Below are 27,329 nucleotides of genomic sequence, written 5' to 3' on the forward strand. Positions count from 1 at the left end.
GCGCCAATTCCTCTCCTATGTCAATCTCTTAATCTCAGAGTATACTTGCAACCTACGTCCATAATTATTTGTTGGATGCATTCCAATTTCTGACTTCCTCTACAGTTTTTGCCCTCTACAGCTCCTTCTTGTACCACGGAAGTCATTCCCTGATGTCTTAGGAGATGTTCTATCATCCTAGTCTTTCTCCTTGTCAGTGTTTTCCACATGCTCCTTTTCTCTCCGATTCTGTGCAGTACCTCATTCCTTACCTTATCAATCCACTTAATTTTCAACATTCGTCTGTAGTTCCACATCTCAAATGCTTCGATTCTCTTCTGTTTTGGTTTTCCCACAGTCCATGTTTCATAACTATGCAACGCTGTGCTCCAAACGTACCTTCTCAGAAATTTCCTCCTCAAATGAAGGCCTATATTTGCTACTAGTAGACTTCTCTTGGCCAGGAATGCCCTTTCTGTCAGTGATAGTCTGCTTCTCATGTCCTCCTTGCTCCGTCCGTCATAGGTTATTTCTCTGCCTAGGTAGCAGAATTCCTTCATCTACTTCGTGACCCTCAATCTTGATGTTAAGTTTCTCGCTATTCTCATCTCTGCTGCTTCTCATTACTTTAGTCTTTCTTCGATTTACTCTCAGTCTATATTCTGCCCTCATTAGACTGTTCATTCCATTCAGGAGATCATGTAGTTCTTCTTCACTTTCACTCAGGATAGCAATGTCATCAGCGAATCGTATCATTGATATCCTTTCACCGTGAATTTTAATTCCGCCTTTGAACCTTTCCATTATTTCTGTCATTGCTTCTTCGATTTACAGATTAAACAGTAAGAGCCAAGGACTACGTCATTGTCTTACACCCTTTTTAATCTGACCATTTGATTCTTAGTCGTCCACTCTTACTATTGTCTCTTTGCTCTTGTACATATTGTACATTAACCGTTCCTCCCTATAGCTCTCTGATTATTCTCAGAATTTCAAACATCTTGCATCATTTTACTCTGTGGAACGCTTTTTCCAGGTCGACAAATCCTATGAATGTGAACTGATTTTTCTTTAGTCTTGCTTCCATTACCATCCGCATTGTCAGATTTGCCTCTCTGGTGCCTTTACCTTTCCTAAAGCCAAACTGATCGTCATCTAACACATCCTCAGTTTTCTTTTCGATTCTTCTGTGTATTATTCTTGTTAGCAACTTAAAATCGTGAACTGTTAAACTGATTGTTCGATAGTTCTCTTAGTTGTCAGATCTTGCAGTCGTCGGAATTGTGTGGATCATACTTTTGCGAAAGTCAGATGGTATGTCACCAGACACATATATTGTACACATCAACGTCAAAAGTAATTTTGTTGCCACCTCTACCAATGATTTTAGAAACTCTGGTGGAATGTTATCTACCCCTTCTGCCTTATTTGATCTTAATTCCTCCAAAGCTGTTTTGAATGATGATTCTAATAATAGATAAACTATCTCTTTCAAATCGAGTTTTGTTTCCTCTTCTATCGCATCAAACAAACTCGCCCTCATAGAGACCCTCAGTTTACTCTTTCCACCTATCCGTTCTCTGCTTTGTGTTTAGCAATGGAATTCCCGTTGCACTCTTCATGTTACCACCCTTGCTTTTAATTTCACCGAAGGTTGTTTTGACTTTCCTGTATGCTGAGTCAGTCCTTCCGACAATCATTTCTTTCTCGATCTCTTCACATTTTTCTTTGAGCTATTTCGTCTTAATTTTCCCTAGACTTCCTATTTATTTCATTCCTCTGTGACTCGTATTTCTGTGTTGCTGAATTACCCTGAACATTATTTTACTTCCCGCTTTCATCGAGCAACTGAATGTTTCTACTTTTTCCCCATGGTTTCTTCGCAGTTACCTTCTTTGTGACTATGTTTTTCTTTCCATCTTCTACGACAACCATTTTTAGAGATGTCCATTCATCTTCAAGTCTACTGCGTATTGAGCTATTCTTTACTGTTGTATCTCTAGCCTCAAAGAAGCCTATCTTGTCATTCCTTCGTACTTCTATACCTGACTTCTTTGAGTACTGATTCTTTCTGACTAGTTTCTTAAACGTCAGCCTGTTCTTTATCACTACTACGTTGTGATCTGAGTCTGTATCTGCTCATGCCTACGCTTACAATTCACCATCTCATTTTGGAATCTCTGTGTGACTATGTAATAATGTAACTGATATCTTCCGTGTCACCTGGCGTTTTCCAAATATACCTCCTCCTCTTGTGATTCTTCAACAGAATTTTCGTTATTACTAGCTGAAATTTCCTACAGAACTCAATTAGTCTTTTACCTCTCATTCCTTGTCCCAAGGGCATATTCTCCCGTAATCATTTCTTGTACTGCTTCCCTTACAACTGTACTGCAGTCCCCCATGACTATCAGGTTTTCATCTCCCTTTACACACTGTATTAAGCTTTCAATATACTCATGTACTTTCCCAATATCTTCATCTACCCTCATATAGTTTCTCAATCTCTTCATCTTTAAGTTGCGACGTCAGTACGCGTACCTGAATTATCGTTGTCTGTGTTGGATTGCTGTCGATTCTGGTAAGAACAACCCTATCACTGAACCGTTCACAGCAACACTTTCTCTACCCTACCTTCCTATTCATAATGAATCCTACTGCCGTTATACCATTTTCTGCTGCTGTTGATATTACCTAATACTTATGTGACCAGAAATCTGTCTTTTTTCCATTAGACTTCACTGACCGCTGCTATATCTAGACTGAGCGTTTACATTTCACTCTTCAGATTTTCTAGCTTCCCTAGGATGTTCGAGCTTCTGACATTCCACGCCCCGACTCGCAGAACGTTATCTTGTCGCTGGTTATTCAATCTTTTTTCCTTGCAAAAACTGTTGGGCTATTTTTGAAACATGTCAGGCACGAAAAGTGCACCTAACTAGTTTCTGTAAATCTTGAAAAAACCCTCTATAATGCGAGATGGTATTAGACATTCCCGATCCTGAAATAAGACGGCGAAATAAAAGACATAGAGGTGGGAAATGTATATCATGTTCAAAAAAACAAGAGTGGGTAATAAAAGAGGAAGACTGGGAAGAGATAGTTTCTTGTTAAATAGGATACAACACAGTTGTACATAGTTTACCGTCGAACAAACAACGAAGTATGTGATTTAAGAGGAATGAAGCTGCATGATGAACAGAAATCAATGCTGTTATTGAAATGCGAGCCACTTTTCTTAAATGGATTGTCAGAAGGTGTTTTGGACGTAGTTTAGTTATAGGACATCTAACTTGCAATAGTCTATGCTTCGTTGTGTGAGTCCCGCACTCAGCCAGCAGCCGTAATTCCCTCCTCAAATGTCCTTCCACAAGGGGGCCACCAAGTCATTGTAGCCCGAAATTCTTACCTCAGTATCCGCATATACGCACAGTTCACTCGATCCAATGAGAGTCCGCTGCAGTTCATTTTTCTTGCAATTGCTTTCTGTGTCGGAAGACGACAGCACACGATACACAGTACTTTGCAATTGAAGCCCAGGCTTGGGTGATGTCCTTGTGTGTGCAATCCACACAGGAGGATGATTACGACAGTGTTCTAAGATTAATTAACTATAGCAGTGCCCTTTACCATGGATTATATAAGCCACTTCACTATTCTCGAGGTGCAGGATGGTTTGCATTTTATCTGGTACCACAGGAAAAAGGGTGACACACAGATTGTTGAGGCTGTTAATAATAATCTGAAACCTGTAGTTAAAAAGATTTATTTTAGCAGCGGATATTGTTGTTGTTGTTGTGGTCTTCAGTCCTGAGACTGGTTTGATGCAGCTCTCCATGCTACTCTATCCTGTGCAAGCTTTTTCATCTCCCAGTACCTACTGCAACCTACATCCTTCTGAATCTGCTTAGTGTATTCATCTCTTGGTCTCCTTCTACGATTTTTACCCTCCACGCTGCCCTCCAGTACTAAATTGGTGATCCCTTGATGCCTCAGAACATGTCCTACCAACCGATCCCTTCTTCTGGTCAAGTTGTGCCACAAACGTCTCTTCTCCCCAATCCTATTCAATACCGAGCGAGGTGGCGCAGTGGTTAGCACACTGGACTCGCATTCGGGAGGACGACGGTTCAATCCCGACTCCGGCCATCCTGATTTAGGTTTTCCGTGATTTCCTTAAATCGTTTCAGGCAAATGCCGGGATGGCTCCTTTGAAAGGGCACGGCCGATTTCATTCCCAATCCTTCCCTAACCCGAGGTTGCGCTCCGTCTCTAATGACCTCGTTGTCGACGGGACGTTAAACACTAACCACCACCACCACCACCTATTCAATACTTCCTCATTAGTTATGTGATCTACCCATTTAATCTTCAGCATTCTTCTGTAGCACCACATTTCGAAAGCTTCTATTCTCTTCTTGTCCAAACTATTTATCGTCCATGTTTCACTTCCATACATGGCTACACTCCATGCAAATACTTTCAGAAATGACTTCCTGACACTTAAATCTATACTCGATGTTAACAAATTTCTCTTCTTCAGAAATGCTTTCCTTGCCATTGCCAGTCTACATTTTACATCCACTCTACTTCGACCATCATCAGTTATTTTGCTCCCCAAATAGCAAAACTCCTTTACTACTTTAAGTGTCTCATTTCCTAATCTAATTCCCTCAGCATCACCCGACTTAATTAGACTACATTCCATTATCCTTGTTTTGCTTTTGTTGATGTTCTTCTTATATCCTCCTTTCAACACACTGTCCATTCCATTCAACTGCTCTTCCAAGTCCTTTGCTGTCTCTGACAGAATTACAATGTCATCGGCGAACCTCAAAGTTTTTATTTCTTCTCCATGAATTTTAATACCTACTCCGAATTTTTCTTTTGTTTCCATTACTGCTTGCTCAATATACAGATTGAACAACATCGGGGAGAGGCTACAACCCTGTCTTACTCCCTTTCCAACCACTGCTTCCCTTTCATGCCCCTCGACTCTTATAACTGCCATCTGGTTTCTGTACAAATTGTAAATAGCCTTTCGCGCCCTGTATTTTACCCATGCCACCTTTAGAATTCGAAAGAGAGTATTCCAGTCAACATTGTCAAAAGCTTTCTCTAAGTCTACAAATGCTAGAAACGTAGGTATGCCTTTCCTCAATCTTTCTTCTAAGATAAGTCGTAAGGTCAGTATTGCCTCACGTGTTCCAGTGTTTCTTCGGAATCCAAACTAATCTTCCCCGAGGTTGGCTTCTACTAGTTTTTCCATTCGTCTAAAAAGGATTCGTGTTAGTATTTTGCAGCTGTGACTTATTAAACTGATAGTTCGGTAATTTTCACATCTGTCAACACCTGCTTTCTTTGGGATTGGAATTATTATATTCTTCTTGAAGTCTGAGGGTATTTCGCCTGTTTCATACATCTTGCTCACCAGATGGTAGAGTTTTGTCAGGACTGGCTCTTCCAAGGCTGTCAGTAGTTCCAATGGAATGTTGTCTACTCCGGGGGCCTTGTTTCGACTCAGATCTTTCAGTGCTTTGTCAAACTCTTCACGCAGTATCATATCTCCCATTTCATCTTCATCTACATCCTCTTCCATTTCCATAATATTGTCCTCAAGTATATCGCCCTTGTATAGACCCTCTATATACTCCTTCCACCTTTCTGCCTTCCCTTCTTTGCTTAGAACTGGGTTTCCATCTGAGCTCTTGATATTCATACAAGTCGTTCTCTTATCTCCAAAGGTCTCTTTAATTTTCCTGTAGGCAGTATCTATCTTACCCCTAGTGAGATAGGCCTCTACATCCTTACATTTGTCCTCTAGCCATCCCTGCTTAGCCATTTTGCACTTCCTGTCGATCTCATTTTTGAGACGTTTGTATTCCTTTTTGCCTGCTTCATTTACCGAATTTTTATATTTTCTCCTTTCATCAATTAAATTCAATATTTATTCTGTTACCCAAGGATTTCTACTAGCCCTCGTCTTTTTACCTACTTGATCCTCTGCTGCCTTCCCTATTTCATCCCTCAAAGCTGCCCATCCTTCTTCTACTGTATTTCTTTCCCCCATTCCTGTCAATTGTTCCCTTATGCTCTCCCTGAAACTCTGTACAACCTTTGGTTCTTTCAGATTATCCAGGTCCCATCTCCTTAAATTCCCACCTTTTTGCAGTTTCTTCAGTTTTAATCTACAGGTCATAACCAATAGATTGTGGTCAGAGTCCACATCTACCCCTGGAAATGCCTTACAATTTAAAACCTGGTTCCTAAATCTCTGTCTTACCATTATATAATCTATCTGATACTTTTTAGTATCTCCAGGGTTCTTCCATGTATACAACCTTCTTTCATAATTCTTAAACCAAGTGTTAGCTATGATTATATTGTGCTCTGTGCAAAATTCTACCAGGCGGCTTCCTCTTTCATTTCTTAGCCCCAATCCATATTCACCTACTATGTTTCCTTCTCTCCCTTTTCCTACACTCGAATTCCAGTCACCCATGACTATTAAATTTTCGTCTCCCTTCACAATCTGAATAATTTCTTTTATTTCATCATACATTTCTTCAATTTCTTCGCCATCTGCAGAGCTAGTTGGCATATAAACTTGTACTACTGTAGTAGGTGTGGGCTTCGTATCTATCTTGGCCACAATAATGCGTTCACTATGCTGTTTGTAGTAGCTTACCCGCATTCCTATTTTCCTATTCATTATTAAACCTACTCCTGCATTGCCCCTATTTGATTTTGTGTTTATAACCCAGTAGTCACCTGACCAGAAGTCTTGTTCCTCCTGCCACAGAACTTCACTAATTCCCGCTATATCTAACTTCAACCTATCCATTTCCCTTTTTAAATTTTCTAACCTACCTGCCCGATTAAGGGATCTGACATTCCACGCTCCGATCCGTAGGACGCCAGTTTTCGTTCTCCTGATAACAACATCCTCTTGAGTAGTCCCCGCCCGGAGATCCGAATGGGGGACTATTTTACCTCAGGAATATTTTACCCAAGAGGACGCCATCATCATTTAATCATACAGTAAAGGTGCATGCCCTCGGGAAAAATTACGGCTGCAGTTTCCCCTTGCTTTCAGCCGTTCGCAGTACCAGCACAGCAAGGCCGTTTTGGTTATTGTTACAAGGCCAGATCAGTCAATCATCCAGACTGTTGCCCTTGCAACTACTGAAAAGGCTGCTGCCGCTCTTCAGGAACCACACGTTTGTCTGGCCTCTCAACATATACCCCTCCGTTGTGGTTGCACCTACGGTACGGCTATCTGTATCGCTGAGGCACGCAAGCCTCCCCATCAACGGCAAGGTCCATGGTTCATGGGGGGGGGGGGGGGCAGCGGATCTTAGCTGTTGTGAAATAGTGACTTTCCTTTCAAATCTCTCCCTTGGTCGGAGCACCTCCGGCCAAACTACAACCACTATTTAATACGACGCCCTGCGCTGTGGTGCCGCTTGAGCATGTCGCCTTAAGGTTTAACTGGAAAATGTGAAGTTCGTGGAACTTTATTGCGCCTGACACCGGGGTTTTGGCAGCGCCAACCTGCTCTCTTTCCACAACGTTATTAGCGTCCGGTATGACTGTGCCTCCAGATGAATTTGACAAGTAGCATGTCGGGACGTAAAATATCAGTAGCCTGAAGTACAGACAAACTGTTCTCAGCCTGAAATTCAAAGATTGTCGGGAAATAGCTACTCGTGATGCCGGTATGCCCTGTAGACATTTGTCTTGCATACATCACATTATTTCTTCGTACAGTTAATGTCGGTCTTTTGACTCTCACCGATGAATATTTCTTGTATTTTAGAGCGGTTAGAAAAGCACTTCATATGACACATGCTGGTACATCGAGCGCGGCTAAGAACGTTTTCATACGTGTACATAAAATGTCATCATGGAAATTTGTGACGTCATAAGATGTAACTTCACGTTTCACTGCATTTTTGAATGTGAGAATGTAGCTCACGTCCAATGTTCGCAAAAAGCAATGGAACTTGAAACAAGGCGACGTCAGATCGTTTTGTAAGTCACGAACTGAAACGAGAGCATGACATATTGGGATACAGCTCTAAAAAGCGACATTGTTCTTAGGCGGTTATTAACTAGAAACTGCGTCATATGAACACATGCAAGTGAAAGGCAATCTGACGGCAAAAATATAGAAAACACACATACTTTGGGTGTGATTCAATACAGTAAATTACACATCATAGGTGGAAAGGGCAATAATTCATCTAAGTGAAAAGGCATAGACAGCTATGTGTAAAGACGGGTATTTCACGTTTCAGTCGATCATAGTCTGCGCCGATTACATTGAGATGAGAACACTGTCGTGATCTTCTTGAAAAAACAAAAGGAAGGAAACATTTCTGAAATACAAATTATGAGGGCGAATTTACTATACATTTGGCACGGAGAAAACATTCTGGAAAAAGAAACTAAAATCAATCTATGTCGATTAAAAGTTTTTGTGGATACAAAATTAGACTGCACTTGTCACTTTTTTAAGTCTTTGCTTAATGTAAACAACTTTAAGGAAGTGTTGATAATCGTTGTATATTATTGTACACTCTAAGAGCCCAGGATGGCTTGCTATCAAGGGCAACAAAACAGGGCGTAGAGTATCGTCGATGCACAGCTGTGCTGTAACAATGCCGCGAATGACAATCAAAAGGACCTTGCTATGAAAACAAATGGCCATCACTCCTGGTTGCCGGACCCTATAGAGGCTACAGTCAAGGTGGTATCCCACCACTGTCCAAGACGTCTCTCGAAAAATCTTCGCTGGTCATCCGGGCTCAGTTCGAAAAGGGACTCATCACTGAAGAGGTGTTTGGGGACGATCCAGACAGTGGTGGATACCGCCTTAGGGCCCGACAGATAGGAGTAACGCTCTAGGGTGCCTTTTCATTTCATAGCAGGACACCTTTGGTTTTCATCTTCGTCCCCCTTACAGCACAGCGCTACGTCGGTCATACTCCACACACCGTTTTGTTGTCCTTCATGGCAAGCAATTCTCGGCTTTCATTTCAGCAAGATAAAGGCCATCAGCGCATGGCGAGTGTTTTTACCGCTTATCTTCGTGGTTTCTAAGCCGTACATTGGCCAGAAAGTTCGCCGAAGTGCTTGGAGAGAATATTTGGAGCATTATGGCATGATCCAGTTGGATCCGATCTCAGGACATACAAAAACCCCTGTCAATCAATGCCAAGCCGAATAACTACTTGCATAAGCACCGGAGTTGGACCAAATAATTTATTGATTTACTCAACTTGTTAAGCTCTCCCTCCTGAATAAATCATCGAGTTTTTCTAAAATTATTATCATTTGTGGATTTCCATCCAGTTCGGAAAATTCCTTTGTGGAGAGTAATTTTTTTCTGTCTGAGAGTGTATTTCACACAATAAAATACTTCCTTAAAAATAAATCACTTTTGGTACAGCGCTGATTTAAAAATTTGCGGATGTACGATCGATCATGGCTGGACGTAAATTTTTAGCTCCTGACTATCGTTTCGAAGCTAAGTTGACTGGTTCAAATAAGTATAAATTTCATTGACAGGTAAAGCAGTAATGTGGTTTAAACCCGACACAGCTGCAACACGTCCGCTGTTGCCGAAAAGCCGGCCGGTGTGGCCGTGCGGCTAAAGGCGCTTGAGTCTGGAACCGCGTGACCGCTACGGTCGCAGGTTCGAATCCTGCCTCGGGCATGGATGTGTGTGATGTCCTTAGGTTAGTTAGGTTTAATTAATTCTAAGTTCTAGGCGACTGATGACCTCAGAAGTTAAGTCGCATAGTGCTCAGAGCCATTTTGCTGCCGAAAACGAATCACGGTGCGACACTTCACCTGCAGCCTTTGGTTTTGGTTCCCCTAGTGGCTTGCTACGGTACTGTGGTGCTGGAATTCGATGTCTATCAGGAATGAAAACGTGGATCTCCATGGAAACAAAGAAAAAAAAGGAAGAAACAAATAACGAACTTTATTCTTCGACGTAGTGGCTAAAATTTTATGACTTTCCGTCATAAATACATATTTGAAACATGTTTGACGATAAACCTTGAAATTAAAGAGCAAAATGACTCTACTTACACGACATCCACTTACCATCTATGGACGCAAGCTGTACTTGTCATTCTTGTTTCGTGACATATTTTACATCCATGAGGATTTCTGTACTGTGCAACCAAGGAGCACAAATTATACCTAACCTCCCCGAAATTTGAGGAATCTGTTTATAGTATTAGGGTAAAAATTCGGTCTCTGTGGGATCAGGTTGTACAGAGTTCAGGGTACCCGCAACTAAAGTACAGTGCATACTAATCACTGAATCACTTGCGTATTTATAGGAGGGAGCACTTTTTTCTTTTCCACCCAACGATTTCAGATACAAAGGTATTACAGACACTGCCTGCGAATGGGCATTGATTAAATCAGTAGGGGCAGTTCCAAATTGGTGCCACTGGGATTCGAACCCGGGCCTCCTGCATACTTGGCAGATGCGCTGACCACAGCGCCATCTGGACGCAGTGGTCATCAACACTGGACGGACTACCTTAGCACGCCTCCCTTCACACTGATATTTTCAATTTATCTCAACTTATGTAGAGGTCCTTTCCCATGATACTTGCAGCATTTCGTATGAGTTCGAGCATGTTGTGCATCCGCACTGAAATGATCACAGGCCGTCCTCGTGTCTGTTCCTTCACGCATGTCACAAAGAAGAGATATCACATATACAGAATGACTCCATTTTGTGGTGAAATATTATCAGCCTATCCACTTCCTTTTTTTCCCCAGTTATTCGTAATTTCTGGCTGCCGCTTTACGCGGGCAATGAAGGGAGACGAACGTATCGGACAGCTGTAATAGCAACCACGCATTGGTCACGTAGTGGTCCAGTGATCGAAGTGCTGGGAGGCCTACATTGGTCACTAGGTGAACCTCTGTCAGAATAGGTTTGGTTGAATGTGTAATGAGTGCTCTACAGTTAACACGTAAGACCAGACTCAGACATATATTGCTAGTGGGAGGTGACTGAGATTACAGCACGACGCATATGTTGCACATGCGTCGTGCAGGTCCTGCGCATTTTTTGGCGTGCAAGTTGGCTACACGCTGCGCTGGCTGAATTCATGCGTGAGCCCTATCATCTTCAAATGGTTCAAATGGCTCTGAGCACTATGGGATCCAACATCTGAGGTCATCAGTCCCCTAGAACTTACAACTACTTGAACCTAACTAACCTAGGGACCTCATACACATTCATGCCCGAGGCAGGATTCGAACCTGCGACTGTAGCAGTCGCTCGGTTCCGGACGTAGGACCACTCGGCCACTGCGGCCGCCTCCTATGATCTTCCTCAAAAGACTTTGAAAGTTATCCGTTTAACTTTATTTCAATGAAAGTGGATCTGCAATGTTGATTGTGTTTCTAATGTAAAATTTTCTGTAGGATGCTACAGTTTGGGTTTATTATTTTGACTGGTACCAGTATCATACCTTTAGGCTGATAGTTTTTGTAACTGGTGACAAAATTCAACTGCTAGAATGCTTAGAGAAATCTAACAGCGAGAATTCTAAGAAAATTGTAGCGTGTCTGAAACTTATTTTATCCCACAATCTGACTGTAAGCTTTGATGAAAACCTGATTACTTTGAAACTAAATTTAGTCCCTGTGAAATTTAATTAAAGAAACATGCTGTTGTTTACACTATTTGGATTACCCGAGTCGCAGTGAATAATACAGTACAAACTGTTCTCGTAGTTACAGCACGTCTCCATAACAGAGCCGCAAAATCTAACTACTGAGAAACGCAAAGGTGCAATGCGTTCTCTGAAAACATTGTTATAATTCTTAGTTCATCATTTTTTATGTCCGCCTGCTTAGCTGGGTGGTAACGTGCTCGCTTCCTTTACGAGTGGGCCCGGGTTCGATTCTCGGCTGGATTGGAGATTTTCTCCACTTGGGGACTGGGTGTTGTGTGGTCCTCATAATCATTTCATCGTCATCACCGGCGCGCAAATCGCCCACTGTTGCTTCGGCTGAAGTAAGACTTGCACGTGGCGGCCGAACTTCCCCGCATGGGGCCTCCCGCCCAACGATGCCATACGCTCATTACATTTTATCATGTTTGATAATGGGATTAAACAAACTGAAACGTAATTGACTCTTGGGCTGTGGATAATTGCGTTCAATTAACTGAATAACAATGACATATAATTTGACTTAGTAACATCTAGTGACATTTCAATAATAATTAAGCTTTACCTGAAATCATGTAACTGTAATACAAGAATTACAAAAATTTAACTTCATAAGTATAATCTTTCCTTTAACAAAATTCCAAAATCTTATTCTTAAATCAATTTCTTTAACAATGATCAATAAATACTAACAAAAAAAAAAAGGAAAGGAAAAAGGTTCCTGGTCTTAATGCCTGACGAACCAAGAATGGTGCATTATCAAAGCGCTGCCGCAAATAAAACAAATATAAATATTAACGGTAATCCATCATTCACAAATAGTACAAACCTACCAGTGTAAAAAACAGTTGATTTTCTCTTCACAGTTCTTCTTCTATTAGTCCACAATATAATTCCCAAAAACCTCCATTGTTTGCTGCTTACTGCTAATGAACCCAAACTCAAATGTTCACTTACAACAGCAAAGCTCAACTGTCTGTCTCCTCTATTCTCCTCGCGATCAACATGTAAAGCCGGCCGAAGTGGCCGTGCGGTTCTAGGCGCTGGAGTCTGGAACCGCCAGACCGCTACGGTCGCAGGTTCGAATCCTGCCTCGGGCATGGATGTGTGTGATGTCCTTAGGTTAGTTAGGTTTAACTAGTTCTAAGTTCTAGGGGACTAATGACCTCAGAAGTTGAGTCCCATAGTGCTCAGAGCCATTTTTCAACATGTAAATCTAGCGCGCACCTTCGCCGAGTAAAGAGCATCTATACTCATTTCTGTGTTGCGTATCTCTCTACCGACGCTGTGCAACGTGTCTAAGCAATTCATACCCTATGAGCACAATTCTTAACATTCAAGACAAGAAAAACTCCTACGAAAATTTACTCACACACCTTTCACTTTTACAGGAGCTATCACACAAACAAAAGATTTTTACTTGAACTGTCAGCTTAATGCTGAAGTGCCCTTCCTCTCCCTAATGGTCGTACGTATTGTGATATTCGCATTTCAGTAACACAAGTCAGAAATTGGGTAAGTTTGCAGTGAAAAATAGGAATCCCTTTGATTTTCAATTTGGTGCATATTACACCGTATGTTAAGGCATGTGATATTTATTTTTGTCTTTAGACTTTGAAGGAGCCAGCCTCGAGAAAATGGATATTATGTATCGCGTTCATTTCTGATCGCATCCACGCGAGAACGAAATATTCACAACAACTTTCATAGCTGCTAAACCGCTGCGATATCGAAAGTAGACTTTGGAAAATGGTAGAACGCAGGAAAGAGAATATTCTTCCTAATTATTGACGTACGGAAGTTCCTTATCCACGGCGGTAACAGGAGCATTAGGTTTTTTTTTTGGCCCAGTAATGTCATTTTTTAAAAGTCATCAACGGCTAGCGGAAAGAGAATTTCCTAGTACGAAAATAAACGTAAATTTCTTCTCTTACGTCACTGAAAGCCGATACAAAGAGGTTTCCCGTAAATTATTGAACTCACTGGTCGCCAGTTACTTGTTTAATGACTCACTCCGTTTCAGGATTGTGTCACAATGGCTACAGAAAGCTAAGTTCGTGAAAATTATATTGTGTTTTGGCAAAAGGTACACAATTAAAACCGTTAAATACAGGCGGTACTCATAAATGATGATGCTTCTTCAAATCAGAAAAGGTTAACAATTAACAGAAATATAAATCGCCAATTCTGTAGTAATTCTAGCGGAATCACAGAAACCCATCGTATTTTTAATACTGAAGGAGTGCAATGGAAACTTACGAAAGGTTGTTTTTCCAATTTTTCACCTGCGAAATATGAAAATAATGACGAGTGTCCTCTTCAGGTAGAGTGACGCACATAGGACGGATAATGGTTACTCACCTGACCATGTGAGATTCACGGGTGAAAGAGTTATTACTGAGAAGAGTAAACAAGTAATCCAATCAACAAAATGGTCAGTGTACTGTCAGCAACTGAGAATAATTCTGATACTTTCGTTATAATACCGACCACAGTCTTTATTTTTGTAGACTGTTGTGTGATTAGTTTATTGGTGCTGATACTATTCATGCAGCCACTACAACACTTTATCTTATCACTATGCACCAATTAAAAAAAATTGTCATTCGTAGAGATTTCTCGACTGGTTCTAGCTTTCAGTAAAAATGCGATGTCTCACATTATATTCATATAAAGTAACCACAGTGAAACTTACATACTTTAGAACTAGTACGCTTTCTACCAGGAGCACAAAGAGGATACTGCCTTGGAAATTTCCACCTGCCATTGAATTGCGTATTGTTCTTGAGAAAATAAAACAATAACGCAATGAAAAATCAAAACAATACTGATATAAGTAACTGAAAAATATAATGTGCTAATAAAGAAGGACAGAGAGCTTAAAGGGCGAAGAACGAGTAACTATTCTGTGATAATAAGGTGTAGTGGTAAGGCAATATTTTTCTGATGGCCTATACTAGTACTGCCGATATCCACGGTGACGAAGGAGGCGTATGTGAGAGGTCTGCTTTCCCGCTCCCCGCCTCACCTCTCCCATATTGTTAGCGTGGCGTGTTGTGCGAGAAAATGCGACACAGCCACAACGCCAAGCGACCAGGCGCAGGCGGGAGTAGCACCATCACCTCTTCGTATACCAATTTGAGCGGTCCCAGTTCCACCTGTTATGGCCGGACATTCACGAAAAACGCACGCCATATAATAGATGCACCACGTTCACAATTCTGAAGATACACAAGTAAAGGTTTGTACCATGTTTTACATGAAATTAAGACATTTATTGTCAAGTTTCTTCAGCTACACTGAAGCGCCATACAAAATGGTACAGGCATGCTTATTCAAATACATAGAGGTGGAAACAGGCAGAATACGGCGCTGCGGTCAGCAACGCCTATATAAGACTTCAACTGTCTGTCGCAGCTGTTAGATCGGTTACTGCTGCTACAATGGCAGGTTATCAAGATGTAAGTGGCTTTGAATGTGATGTTATAGTCGACGCATGAGCGATGGTATACAGCACCTCCGAGGTAGCGATGATGTGGAGATTTTCTCATAGACCATTTCACGGGTGTACCGTGAATATCAGGAGTCCGGTAAAACATGAAGTCTGCGACATCGCTGCGGCCGGAAAAAGACCCTACAAGAGTGGGACCAACCACTTCTACGTGACAGAAGTGCAACCCTTCCGCAGACTGCTGCAGATTTCAAAGCTGAGCCATCAAAAAGTGTCAGCGTGCGAACTGTTCATCGAAACATCATCCATATGGGCTTTCAGAGCCGACGTCCCACTCGTGTACCCTTGATGACTATACGACACAAAGCTTTACTCCTCGCCTGGGCCCATCAGCACCGACATTGGACTGTCGACGACTGGAAACTCGGTCGGACAAGTGTCGTTTCAAATTGTATGGAGAGGATGGACATGTACGGTCATAGAGACAACCGCATGAATCCATGGACCCTGAAAGTCAGTAGGGGTTTGTTAAAGCTGGTGGAGGCCCTGTAATGGCTTGGGGCGCGAGCATTTGGACTGTTATGGGACCCCTGATAGGGGACCTGACAGTTAAGCATCCTGTCTGACAACCTGCATCCATTCATGTCCATTGTGCGTCCGAACGACTTGGGCAGTTCTAGCAGGACAATGCGACATTCCACACGTCCGGAATTGCTACAGACTGGCTCCAGGAACACTCATCTGATTTTCAACGCTTCTGATGGCCGCCAAACTCCCCAGACATGAACATTATTGGGCGTATCTGTGATGCCTTGCAACGTGCTGTTCAGAAGAAATCTGCACCCCCTACTATTTTTATGGATTTATGGACAGCCCTGCGGGATGCATGGAGTGAGTTCCCTTCAGCACTGCTTCAGACATTAGTCGAGTCCAGCCCACATCGTGTTGCAGCACTTCTGACTGCTCACGGGGGCCAATACACGATATTAGGCAGGTGTATCATTTTCTTTGGCTCTTCACTGTATACAGTTAACTTGAAAACATAATTCTGTATCTATTTGTCGAGGGCTATTCAAAAGATGTAAACAAAATGTTCGATGTTTAATTTCATTCCATATAGTAAGTCTCTTTCATGAGAGTTTTTGAATATATCCAACAGGAAAATCTTAGTAATTTTTTAGTTACAATTTTGTAAGTGTAATTCATTCAAAATCACAAGCACTCTGCCCCATATCTCATCTAACAGTAAGAATTTCTAAATTTACTCTTAAGGGAGCAGTTATTCGGCTTGTAGAAATAAGTGTACAAAATTTTCTGATTCTGGCATTCAAAGATTGTGAGAAAGAGGCGCAATATCTCCAAAGAACTTAATTTTCAGAAAACGCAATTGAAAGTTCAGCATAAAGTATTTTCCTGTCACCTCTTCAGAAGGCCCCAGATTCGTCTCAGGGTCCTCTTCGCCTCCTAGGCTTCTCTTCTGGTTTCTTGTTTTCTGTATTCTTTCCTTCATCAGGCCTTCAACTTCTTCATCTGCACAGAGGCGCTGTAAATATAATTTTCTCAAGATGCCGTGAGCGAAATTTCCTATTTTAATGCCCATTCTCTGTAATTAAATACAAGAACTGAGTCGTAAGCTGTAATTCTGAAAACTGCAGCAGATAAAAATGTTGTTTTAGGGCATCGTTTCCATGAGAGTGACTGGGTGTCGTGTGATGTCCTTAGGTTAGTTAGGTTTAAGTAGTTCTAAGTTCTAGGGGACTGATGACCATAGATGTTAAGTCCCATAGTGCTCAGAGCCATTTGAACCATTTTTTTGTTTCCATGAGGGTGATTTTAGAGATTCATTTAGATTCTAGTTTTTGCCGTGAACACACTTCTTTATAAGTTCCGTATCGATCAGAAACCTCTATGTGGGCTTGGTAACATCCAGGATACAATTTGGAAGTCTCCCCTTGTGAATGACGGGGTTATTATCCCACTGAGCCTGTACACATTTACACCAGCTAGTGTGTCATAGGCGATGAATGGGATGTTCATCCGCTGACACCATGTGGAAATGTTTATCCCCTAGTGCACTTTTCGCGTCAGTTAAAATGTCTGATAGCCCTGTCATCGGCATAAGTAGCAAAAGGCAAAGCAAAAATTGTTGTGACTTCTGAAATTTTCGTGGCAGAATGTCGACGGGATCCGGCTGCATACCCGGAAATTATTAGAAAAAGCAAAATTTGCTTTTCCACAAACAAAACAGGTCCTTTGTCATCATTTCTAAGATATGGAACAGAGTGAAAGATGATAAATAAAACCAGGGATAATACATCATAGCCTTTTAGATATATTGCATGCAAGTTTGCTTGAAATTAATCCACGGAATCCTTGCTCAGCGAGCAAGTATTGAAATATTTCTTCAAAAAGTGAGCGTGGCAGGAAGGTCGAGTCACATATTAATTTTTCAGTCACTTTGGGTGTGATTTCGTCACTGAAACTTTGGGAACTCATTGTTCATTAGTTCTAGCAATAAATTAAATAAATAGAGATTGACGTTTCCTGTCAATTTCATGAACGTCCACCCTTAAGTTACAAAATTGCGTGCTGCTCTGCCCCGTCCTATGCGCTCCTCAATTAGCGTCTAGCCTAAGCCTATCTCACCGTTGCGCTCCCGCAGGTGGACGCTGCCCGACCTGGTGATCAAGTCGTCGGCGACGCCTGGTGTGGGTGGCGCAGCTTACGAGGTTCGAGCCTCTGCCCACGTGGAGGACTCCAACCTCGAATCTCCCACCATCTTCGGCTGCGAGATGCACATTCCGGGAACCACGTACGTCACGAGAAAGACCTTGGTCTACTACCCGGGTAAGCACAATCCTTCAAATGTAGCTTATTAGCATTTAGGTGTCTCATCGAAAATAAGTCAAACTAGCGTTACTGTATGTCTTAATGCACAGGTGCCAAAAGTTTCACACAACTTCTTTATGTATAATAAGTTTTCTCGTCACATACAGACAGTGCGGAAGCTTTCGCACCAGCTCGAAGTAACTTGGGTCTTTTACTGCTCAATCTATAGTGGCCATCGTATCATCTTTGTGAAGTTAAATATATTGCTGGCAAGAAACCATCTTAGATGTTGTCAGAATTACATGCTGTGGAGTAAGGGCGTTTAAATCCCCGGCAGGCCATACATATACTACTGGCCATTAAAATTGCTACAGCAAGAACGAATGAAGATGATAAACGGGTATTCATTGGACAGATATATTATACTAGAACTGACATGTGATTACATTTTCACGCAATTTGGGTGCATAGATCCTGAGAAACCCCAGTACCCAGAACAACCACCTCTGGCCGTAATAACGGCCTTGATACGCCTGGGAATTGAGTCAAACTGAGCTTGTATGGCGTGTATAACAGGTGCAGCTGCCCATGCAGCTTCAACACGATACCACAGTTCATCAAGAGTAGTGACTGGCGTATTGTGACGAGCCGGGTGCTCGGCCACAATTGCCCAGACGTTTTCAGTTGGTGAGAGATCTGGAAAATGTGCTGGCCAGGGCAGCACTCGAACATTTTCTGTATCCAGAAAGGCCCGTACAGGACCTGCAACAAGCGGTCGTGCATTGTCCTGCTGAAATATAGGGTTTCGCAGGGATCGAATGAACGGTAGAGCCACGGGTCGTAACACATATGAAATGTAACGTCCACTGTTGAAACTGCCGTCAATGCGAACAAGAGGTGACTGAGACGTGTAACCAGTGGCATCCCATACCATCACGCCCGGCGATACGCCAGTATGGCGATGACAAAACACGCTTCCAATGCGCTTTCACCGCGATGTCGCCAAACACGGATGCGGTCATCATGATGCTGTAAACAGGACCTGGATTCATCCGAAAAAATGACGTTTTGCCATTCGTGCACCCAGGTTTGTCGTTGAGTACACCATCGCAGGCGCTCCTGTCTGTGATGCAGTGTCAAGGATAACCGCAGCCATGGTCTCCGAGCTAATAGTCCATCCTGCTCCAAACGTCGTCGAACTGTTCGTGCAGATGGTTGTTGTCTTGCAAACGTCCCATCTGTTGACTCGGGGATCGAGACGTGGCTGCACGATCATCCATTACAGCCATGCGAATAAGATGCCTGCCATCTAGACTGCTAGAGATACGAGGCCGTTGGGATCCAGCACGGCGTTCCGTATTACCTTCCTGAACCCACCGATTCCATATTCTGCTTACAGTCATTGGATCTCGACCAACCCGAACAGCTATGTCGCGATACGATAAACCGCAATCGCGATAGGCTACAACCCGACCTTTATCATAGTCGGAAACATGATGGTACGCATTTCTCCTCCTTACCCGAGGCATCACAACAATGTTTCACCAGGCAACGCCGGTCAACTGCTGTTTGTGTATGGGAAATCGGTTGGAAACTTTCCTCATATCAGCACGTCGTAGGTGTCGCCACCGGCGCCAACTTTGTGTGAATGCTCTGAAAAGATAATCATTTGTATATCACAGCATCTTCTTCCTGTCGGTTAAATTTCGCGTCTGTAGCACGTCATCTTCGTGGTGTAGCAATTTTAATGGACAGTAGTGTAATTACTTTTTTATATTTTTCCGTACGTTGCTGAAGGTGGATGCCGCGATAGATCGTTGGTGCGGATTTATCGTCTCGTCGTCCGTCGTCAACCGAATCATACGTGTCGTCTGTAATTACCTCATCTGAAAATAAAATCTCTCTTCTTCCCCTTGCCTCTACTTGCAGTTTATATTCTACAAACATGATATATATGTTAAGAGAGTGTGAGGGCGAGAGTAGCAAAGAAGATGTGTGTGTGTGTGTGTGTGTGTGTGTGTGTGTGTGTGTGTGTGTGTGCGTGTGTGTGGGTGGTTGGGTGGTTGGGTGGATGGGTGTGTGGTTGAGACAGAAAGAGAGAGAAGAGGAGAGAGACAGAACCGAGGCGGGCATTGAACGACAGGGAGAAGATAAGATCGTATGCGTTTCCAGACTATAACATAATGGCTGTTTAGAGGCAGTGTTCGCCAGAATGAGGTAATCATTGTACGAACAGTTCAGAACGCCGACCGCGTGAAACACCATGGTTCCAAATAAAAATTCTGGTGTAACGATTTCGAAGAGACAGTAATTATGTACAAGGTCGTACAGATTTCGTTCAGAGAGTAACGCGACAAACAACGGAAAACCGGCAAGGTATGGCGAACGACAAATTCCAGGTAATAGGAACGAAATTTGACATTCCCTGTTCTCGAACAAAAACATGGTGATTCTAAAGGCAACGGCTGACTGATACTGCCTGTACGGTTTATTCCTTGAGATGTGTCTCAAATTCCTTTGAACTGTTGTCATACGGTGATAGCAGGATCGTCTACACTTTTAATAACTTGGGGAACATTAATCCTTATTTTAGCGTCACCATTCTTTTGAGAGTTTTGATGCGACCCACCACTAATTCTTCTTCTGCGCCAACCTCTTTATCTCGGAATAGCCTTTACACCCATATTCTTGATAACTTTTACTCTCTATAGCTTAATGTAATATTCACTAATTAATTAATTATTCACTAATGTCTTAATAAGTTCCCTATCATGCAGTAGCTTCTAACTTATGCATCCCTATCTTACATCCTTTGTAATGCGAGAACTTCATTCTGACCTTCCAATTTGTGTATTGCATGTCACCCGTCTGACCCTGTAGCTTACTTGTAGTTTTCTCAGTGCTTCATACATGTTGCAACGTTTCACACTGTCGAACGCGTTTCCTAGACAAATCCTGCGAACGAGTGTTGATTTTTCTTTAGTCTTGCTTCCATTGTCGAGGGCAAGATCAGAACTGCCTCTGGTGTGCTTTTACCATTCCAAAAGCAAAACTTATCGACACGTAACATATTCACAGTTCACTTTTCTACTCTTCTGTATACAATTCTTGTGAGCAACTTGGTTGCATGATCTGTTAAGCTGATTGTGCGACAATCCTCTAACTTGTCGGCTCTTGCGATCTTTGAAATTGATGCCTTTCTGAAATTCCCAAGTCTAACATTCTACACACCAACTTGAATACCTGTTTTCTTGCCATTTCACCCAATGATTTTAGAAATTCCGATGTAATGTTATCTATCCCTTCTGCCTTATTTGATCTTATGTCTTCCAAAGCCCTTTTAAATTCTGGTTCTAAGGCTGGTTTGCCTATCTCGTCCCTACCGACTGCTGCATCTTGTTCTACGTCGTCATTAGACAAGTTCCCTCAAAGAGGCTTTAAATGTACTTAAATGTATTCCCACTTCTGCGTTTAACAGTGGAATTCCCATCGCAGTGTTAATTTTACCACACTTGCTTTCAATACCACCGAAGGTTGTTTTGACTTTTCTATATGCCGAATCAGTCCATATAACAATCACTTTCTCCGATTTCTTCACATTCTCACGCACCAGTTTCGTGTCACTTTCTCTGCACTTCTTAATTATTTCATTCTTAAGTGAAACGCATTTATGTGTTTCTGTATTCCCGAGACATTTTTGCACTTCGTTCTTTCGTCGATCAAATGAAGTATTTATTTTGTTACCTATAATTTCCTCGCTGTTAACTTCCTTGTACCAATAGTTACCTTTCCAACTTGGGTGATTGCCGTTTTTCTGACATTCATTCCTCTTCAACTGATCTGCCTACTGAGGTATTCATTACCGCAGTATGTAGAGCTTCAGAGACTTCACACGTTTCTCTTTATTCCTTAGTACTCCCGTAGTCATCTTCTATGTGCACTGACTCTGACTGACTAGACTCTTAAACGTAAGCTTGACCTTTATCGTAACGAGCTTGTGATCTGATCTGTATCTACTCCTGAATATGCTTACAATACAACATGTGATTTCCGAATCTCTATTTTACCTTGATGTGATTCAGCTGGAATCTTCCCGTGTCTCCCGGTCATTCCCAGGACTACGTCCTTCTCTTACGATTTTTGAATGGAGCATTCGTATTACTATATGAATTTTGTCGTAGAATAGTCTTCCTCCTTTCTCATTCCTAATGCCTAAGCTAAATTCGTCTGTAAACGTAGCTACAACTCCTTCGCCAATCGCCTGTGATTATAAGATTTTCATCCCATTTTCCTTCACATGCTGCATTACCCCTTCAGTATCCTCATATAATCCATGTCTTCATTTCCTGCTTGGGACGATGGCATGCATACCTCAACCACGTTTGTCACGTTGCTTTGCTGTCCAAATTGATGACAACAACCGTATCACTGAACGTTCACGAGAGCAGAATCTTTTCCCTTCTTCTCTGTTCATAACGAATCGTACTCCCATTACACTTTATTTTGTTGCTGATGATATTACCCTATAATCATCTGACAGAAATCTTTGTCTTCTTTCCATTTCACTTTACGGACCCTGCTATATATTCAGTGAGCTTACGTATTTTCCTTTTCAGATTTTCTTGCTTTCCCTTCTACGTTCAAACTTCTGTCATTCCATGTCCCGACTCGGAGAATGTTATCCCTTTGTTGGTTATTCAGTCATTTTTCTCATGGTGAGCTTCTCCATGGATTCACGAAGAACACTTCATTTCTTATGTTACCACTCTAGAAATTTCTCCCTTAGATTAAGTCCCTTGCTTGACACTGTGAGACTTGTTTTAGCAACGAACGCCATCTATTGTGTCTTATGTGCTCCTCTTCCTGCTACCCTTCGCTTTCGACTAAGTAGAATTCCTTCACGTAATCTATTACATCATCCCCAGTTTTGACGTTAAGTTTATCACAAATCTGATCTCTACTACCACCATTCCTTTAGATTTTCCTTGGTTTACTTTCAGTCCACATTGTTTGCTAATTCGAGTGTTCACCCCCATCAACAGGTTCTGTAATTCTTCCTCACATTCACTAAGGTTTACCAGTGCCATTGGTGACATCACTAACAACTTTCCTGGCTGACTTTTAATGGCATTCCTGTAATTTTCTGTTATATGGGTCATTGCTTCTTCGATGCACACTGTGGAGAGCTGGGGAGAAAACATGTATCAAGATCCTACCGCCCTTTCAAATCCGATCGCTTTTCACTTACTCTTATTCCTAACGACATTCTCATTAAAATTGTTCTTGATGTGCTCAGCATCTTCTTATAAAATACTCGTATCCACAGACAATGTCGGTAACACACAACTGTGCGGTGGCGCTTGGCCCTAAGCTAAACCGATAAGAACCCTTGTAGTGAACGAAATTTCCATCCCTGTATTTTGCTGGCGAGGGGAGGAGAGGTGATGGCGTAGAGTTCATGATCACCAGAAAGCATATCAATGTCTTTTGTTACATCCCAATCCTATCTACAGTGCCTCGAAAGGCGAGGACATGTGACAATGTTGATTCTCATCCGTATGTTACCTTCGTGCTATTCGAGAGGCGTAAGCTGTGGATCGGGACCTGGATCCATCTCTTTTCATCATCAATACGCAATACAAACATAGCATTCACCTAAACTCAACAAATATACCTAACACACAACTCTCACATACCTGCAAGAAAAGGGGCCGGTGTACACATAGGAAGAAAAGCCTTCCCGATTCTGCAGCTGAATCCGTCCCTTGTGGTTGCACAGCCAACAGTGCCGTACGCCATTACCTTATAAAATACTAAAATAACAGACGTTCAGGACGTGTTGCTGTAGCCTTTTATTGCCTGAAACTTTTAACGGCTTGACGTGGTTATTTTATACCGGGCAACCGAAAGGTTTTAGTTTGAGGGCGTTGCTACAATGTATCTGCACTTCAGCGCGATTCCGATGATGATATACGGGGTGAATCACCTACAACTTGCGCCGCAAATATTGCGTAAATGAAAAGTTGTATTGATGCGCGGATTTCATAAAATGGACTAGTAGTCTGGGACTCATTTTTTAGCGAATAAGCCGGCCGCTGTGGCCGAGTGGTTCGACGCGCTTCAGTACGGAGCTGCGCTGCTGCTACGGTCGCAGGAATGGATGTGTGTGATGTCCTTAGGTTAGTTAGGTTTAAGTAGTTCTAAGTCTAGAGGATGACCTCAGATGATGAGTCACATAGTGCTTAGAGCCATTTGAACCATTTGTTAACCAATAAACAGATTGTAACAATACTTAGAAAGTGTATATTTTGCGCAAACATACACTTTTTAAATGGAACATTGCTTGTTGACGTTAAAAAACTAAAAGAAGGGTAAATTACAATGCCAGTGCTTGTTTCAAGAATCTAGTGCGAGTGATCGAATGATTTACGAGATTTCGTATGTGCAACGTTTGCGCCATTCAGCTTGCGTAGTTGCTAGGTACAATGTTGTTATGTTTGCTTACAGTGTACTTATGAGTTCCTTAAGTGGATTACGACTTCCTAGTCAATTATTGTGCGACAGTCCAAGCAGGAAGTCGTGAGTGGACGATGTGATTTACCAATCCTACACATTCGCCATCGACATAGATTCAATCCCTATCACATCTGTGTCCATCAAGAGCTGCATGGAAACGATTGCGAGAATCGTGTTAGCTTATGTACCTGAGCATTAATACAGGATACTCCAGATGTATCATGTTTAGTGATGAAGCCACATTTACCAAATATGGCCAGGTAAACGGCCGAAACATGATCCCCGTTGGCCTCATCAGATGGAGTGTCAGCATCCATGCAGTGTAAACGTGTGGTGTGAACCATGAGCTTATATGCCCGTTTTTTATAGACGGAACACTGAAAATGCACAAGCATCATAGGCTCCTGGTAGACCATCTTCCACGGATGCTAGAACACCTTCCTTTACAGACTAGGAGGAAACTGCAGTACCAACATCGTAGCTGTCCGGCTGATAGTGCAAAAACTACTACAACATGTCTTCATGAATTGTTTCCAAATCGTTATACTGGCCGGTTCGTCCACTCCCCGCCCCCCCCCCCCCCTCCCGCCTTATTTGACGCTAGTTTTTTTCTGTTGGGAAAGCCGAAAGACGGTGTCTACGAGGACATACCAACTACACCCTAGGTATTACTGCAGTTTGCTCGCTCGGACATCTCCGCTGAAATACCAGCTTGTTTGCAGCAGTCGTTCCATACCAGACTGGAAGCGTGTATTGCCGCTTCCGGTGGTTAGTTTTGACATAACCTGTGATGGTTAGGTGCCTCGTTACTGCTCTGAATCCACATGACTACTTTATACAATTGTGTTGTTCTTTAGTGCGTGCTGCCACAGGTATTCTACAAGTGTTGGTGTACGAACTTTTCAAAATATTATATCTCGTAAACGACTCACACTAGAATCCTGCAATAAACACCACTGAAGGTCTAAATTGCCTTACTTCTATTTTGATTTTGTCAGTAGGCGATGTTCCATTTAAAAATGTGTACATTTGCACAAAAATTACGCATTCTAAATAGTATTACGATCTGCTGATTGGCTAACAGTACCAGACCTTGAATGCCAATCCATTCTGTGAAAACCGCACATCAATAGCACTTATTTCCTCAATACCTGTAGTGTAAATTTTGGATGAGTCACCCTGTGTAAGGATGGACTTGCAGGCAAGGGATTAGAATGGCAACACTATCCTTCCGACGCGGGTGCGGTAAATGTGGAAACGTGAACTATGGTGACGTTATTACCAGATGCGTCCAACCGGGACTAACATGCTGTTCGCCTTTTCTTAGCTGCTGGAGGACAAACACCGGTAGACATCCATCGGAGAATAAAGAATTTTTATGGGGCTCCAACTTCCGTGCTGGTAGCGATTCGACACAAGACGCCAGTCCATCCGGGAGGCCAGCCACATCCATTATGGGCAACAGCCAGCGGAGACTGATGGTGCGATTAGCGCACACCAGTGCATAACCATTTGTATGCCAGCTAAGGATCTTTACATTAGGTTTGGTAGCGTTCAACACGTTATCCACCATGAATTATGCTACCGTAAAGTCTGCAGCCCGTGGATGAACCGGGTGTTGAATGTTGAACATAAACTAAACCAGATGTCTGTTTGCCTTAAGTCACTGATGCGTTTCAATAATGAACGCAACACGTTCCTTGAGCACTTCCTTGCTACCAACAAAACCTTGTGCCCTCACTAAGAACAGAAGTCGAAATCGTCGATGAGGCAGTTGTATCATCCATCGTCCGCTCTTCCCGAGAAGTTCAAGAGTCAGCCATCTGCTGGAAATGTGATGTTCACCCTGTTCCTTCAATGTCGGGTCCAATAGCGTACTGATTTCCACTACTGAGAAACTGTTTTTCTCAGCGATGTAGAAATTACGGCGCGAAGTACTCCTGAGAAAATAGCTTCTGTGGCTGCTGCAGCTTCATGATGACCTATGCCCCCCATATTAGGAATGTCTTAATGGAGAAGTTACGCGAACTCAAGTAGAAGACTACCCAGCACCCACCCTACAGTCCACATGTCTCCTCACAGGATTGTCATACCTTCAGTCTCTTAAAAAAGGCCTTGAAGGTTCAACGATTCCTGCTGGATGAGTAGCAGGCAGTTACATACTTTCTTATACACCAAGACACGGTGTTTTACCAAAGGGGTTCTTCAGCCTGGTGCGTTGGTGGGATGAGAGCCTCATGCTTGCTCACAGCGAATTTGCCTGTTTGGCTTACCACACCGATTCTGGACTGTACGATCTTCGAACTTTTTCATCTCTCTTTATAGATAAGCTAGCCGACGGCCTTGCCGCATTGGTTACACCAGTTCTCGTCAGATCACCAAAGTTAAGCGCTGTCAGGCTGGGCTAGCACTTGGATGGGTCGCTGCCCGGGTCTGCCGAGCGCTGTTGACAAGTGGGGAGCACTCAGCCCTTATGAGGCCAATTGAGGAGCAGCTTGATTGATTATAGCAGCACCACTCATGAAAACTGACAACAGACGGAAGAGTGGTGTGCTGCGCCTCCGTATCAACAACCGATGATGTATAATGACGAGGATGACACGGCAGCTGGTCGGTACCGCTGGGCCTTCAAGGCCTATTCGGGTGGTGTTTTTATACATATGCTGTATACACGCATAAATACACATATATCCACACATACGTTTCGTATATCACAAGTACATGAAACAAATATGTTATGAAAATTAACTGTTAGCATATCATTCACAGTGAACACATGTAGAAGTCAGCGAATAATGCTGTTTGTGTACCACATCACAATGTAATTAAGATTTTATTCG

General features: G+C 42.5%; 1 protein-coding gene across 1 annotated transcript in view; it reads left to right on the plus strand.

Moving 5' to 3' along the window:
- The window catches only part of LOC124795700, a 673,305-nt gene that overhangs the window by 475,166 nt on the left and 170,810 nt on the right, over positions 1-27,329 (plus strand). The window contains exon 5 of the mRNA XM_047259781.1: positions 17,807-17,991. Coding sequence (XP_047115737.1) covers positions 17,807-17,991 — 185 coding nt within the window. The remainder of the gene's footprint in view (positions 1-17,806; positions 17,992-27,329) is intronic.

This window comes from Schistocerca piceifrons, chromosome 4, assembly GCF_021461385.2.
Source record: "Schistocerca piceifrons isolate TAMUIC-IGC-003096 chromosome 4, iqSchPice1.1, whole genome shotgun sequence".
Taxonomy (NCBI): domain Eukaryota; kingdom Metazoa; phylum Arthropoda; class Insecta; order Orthoptera; family Acrididae; genus Schistocerca; species Schistocerca piceifrons.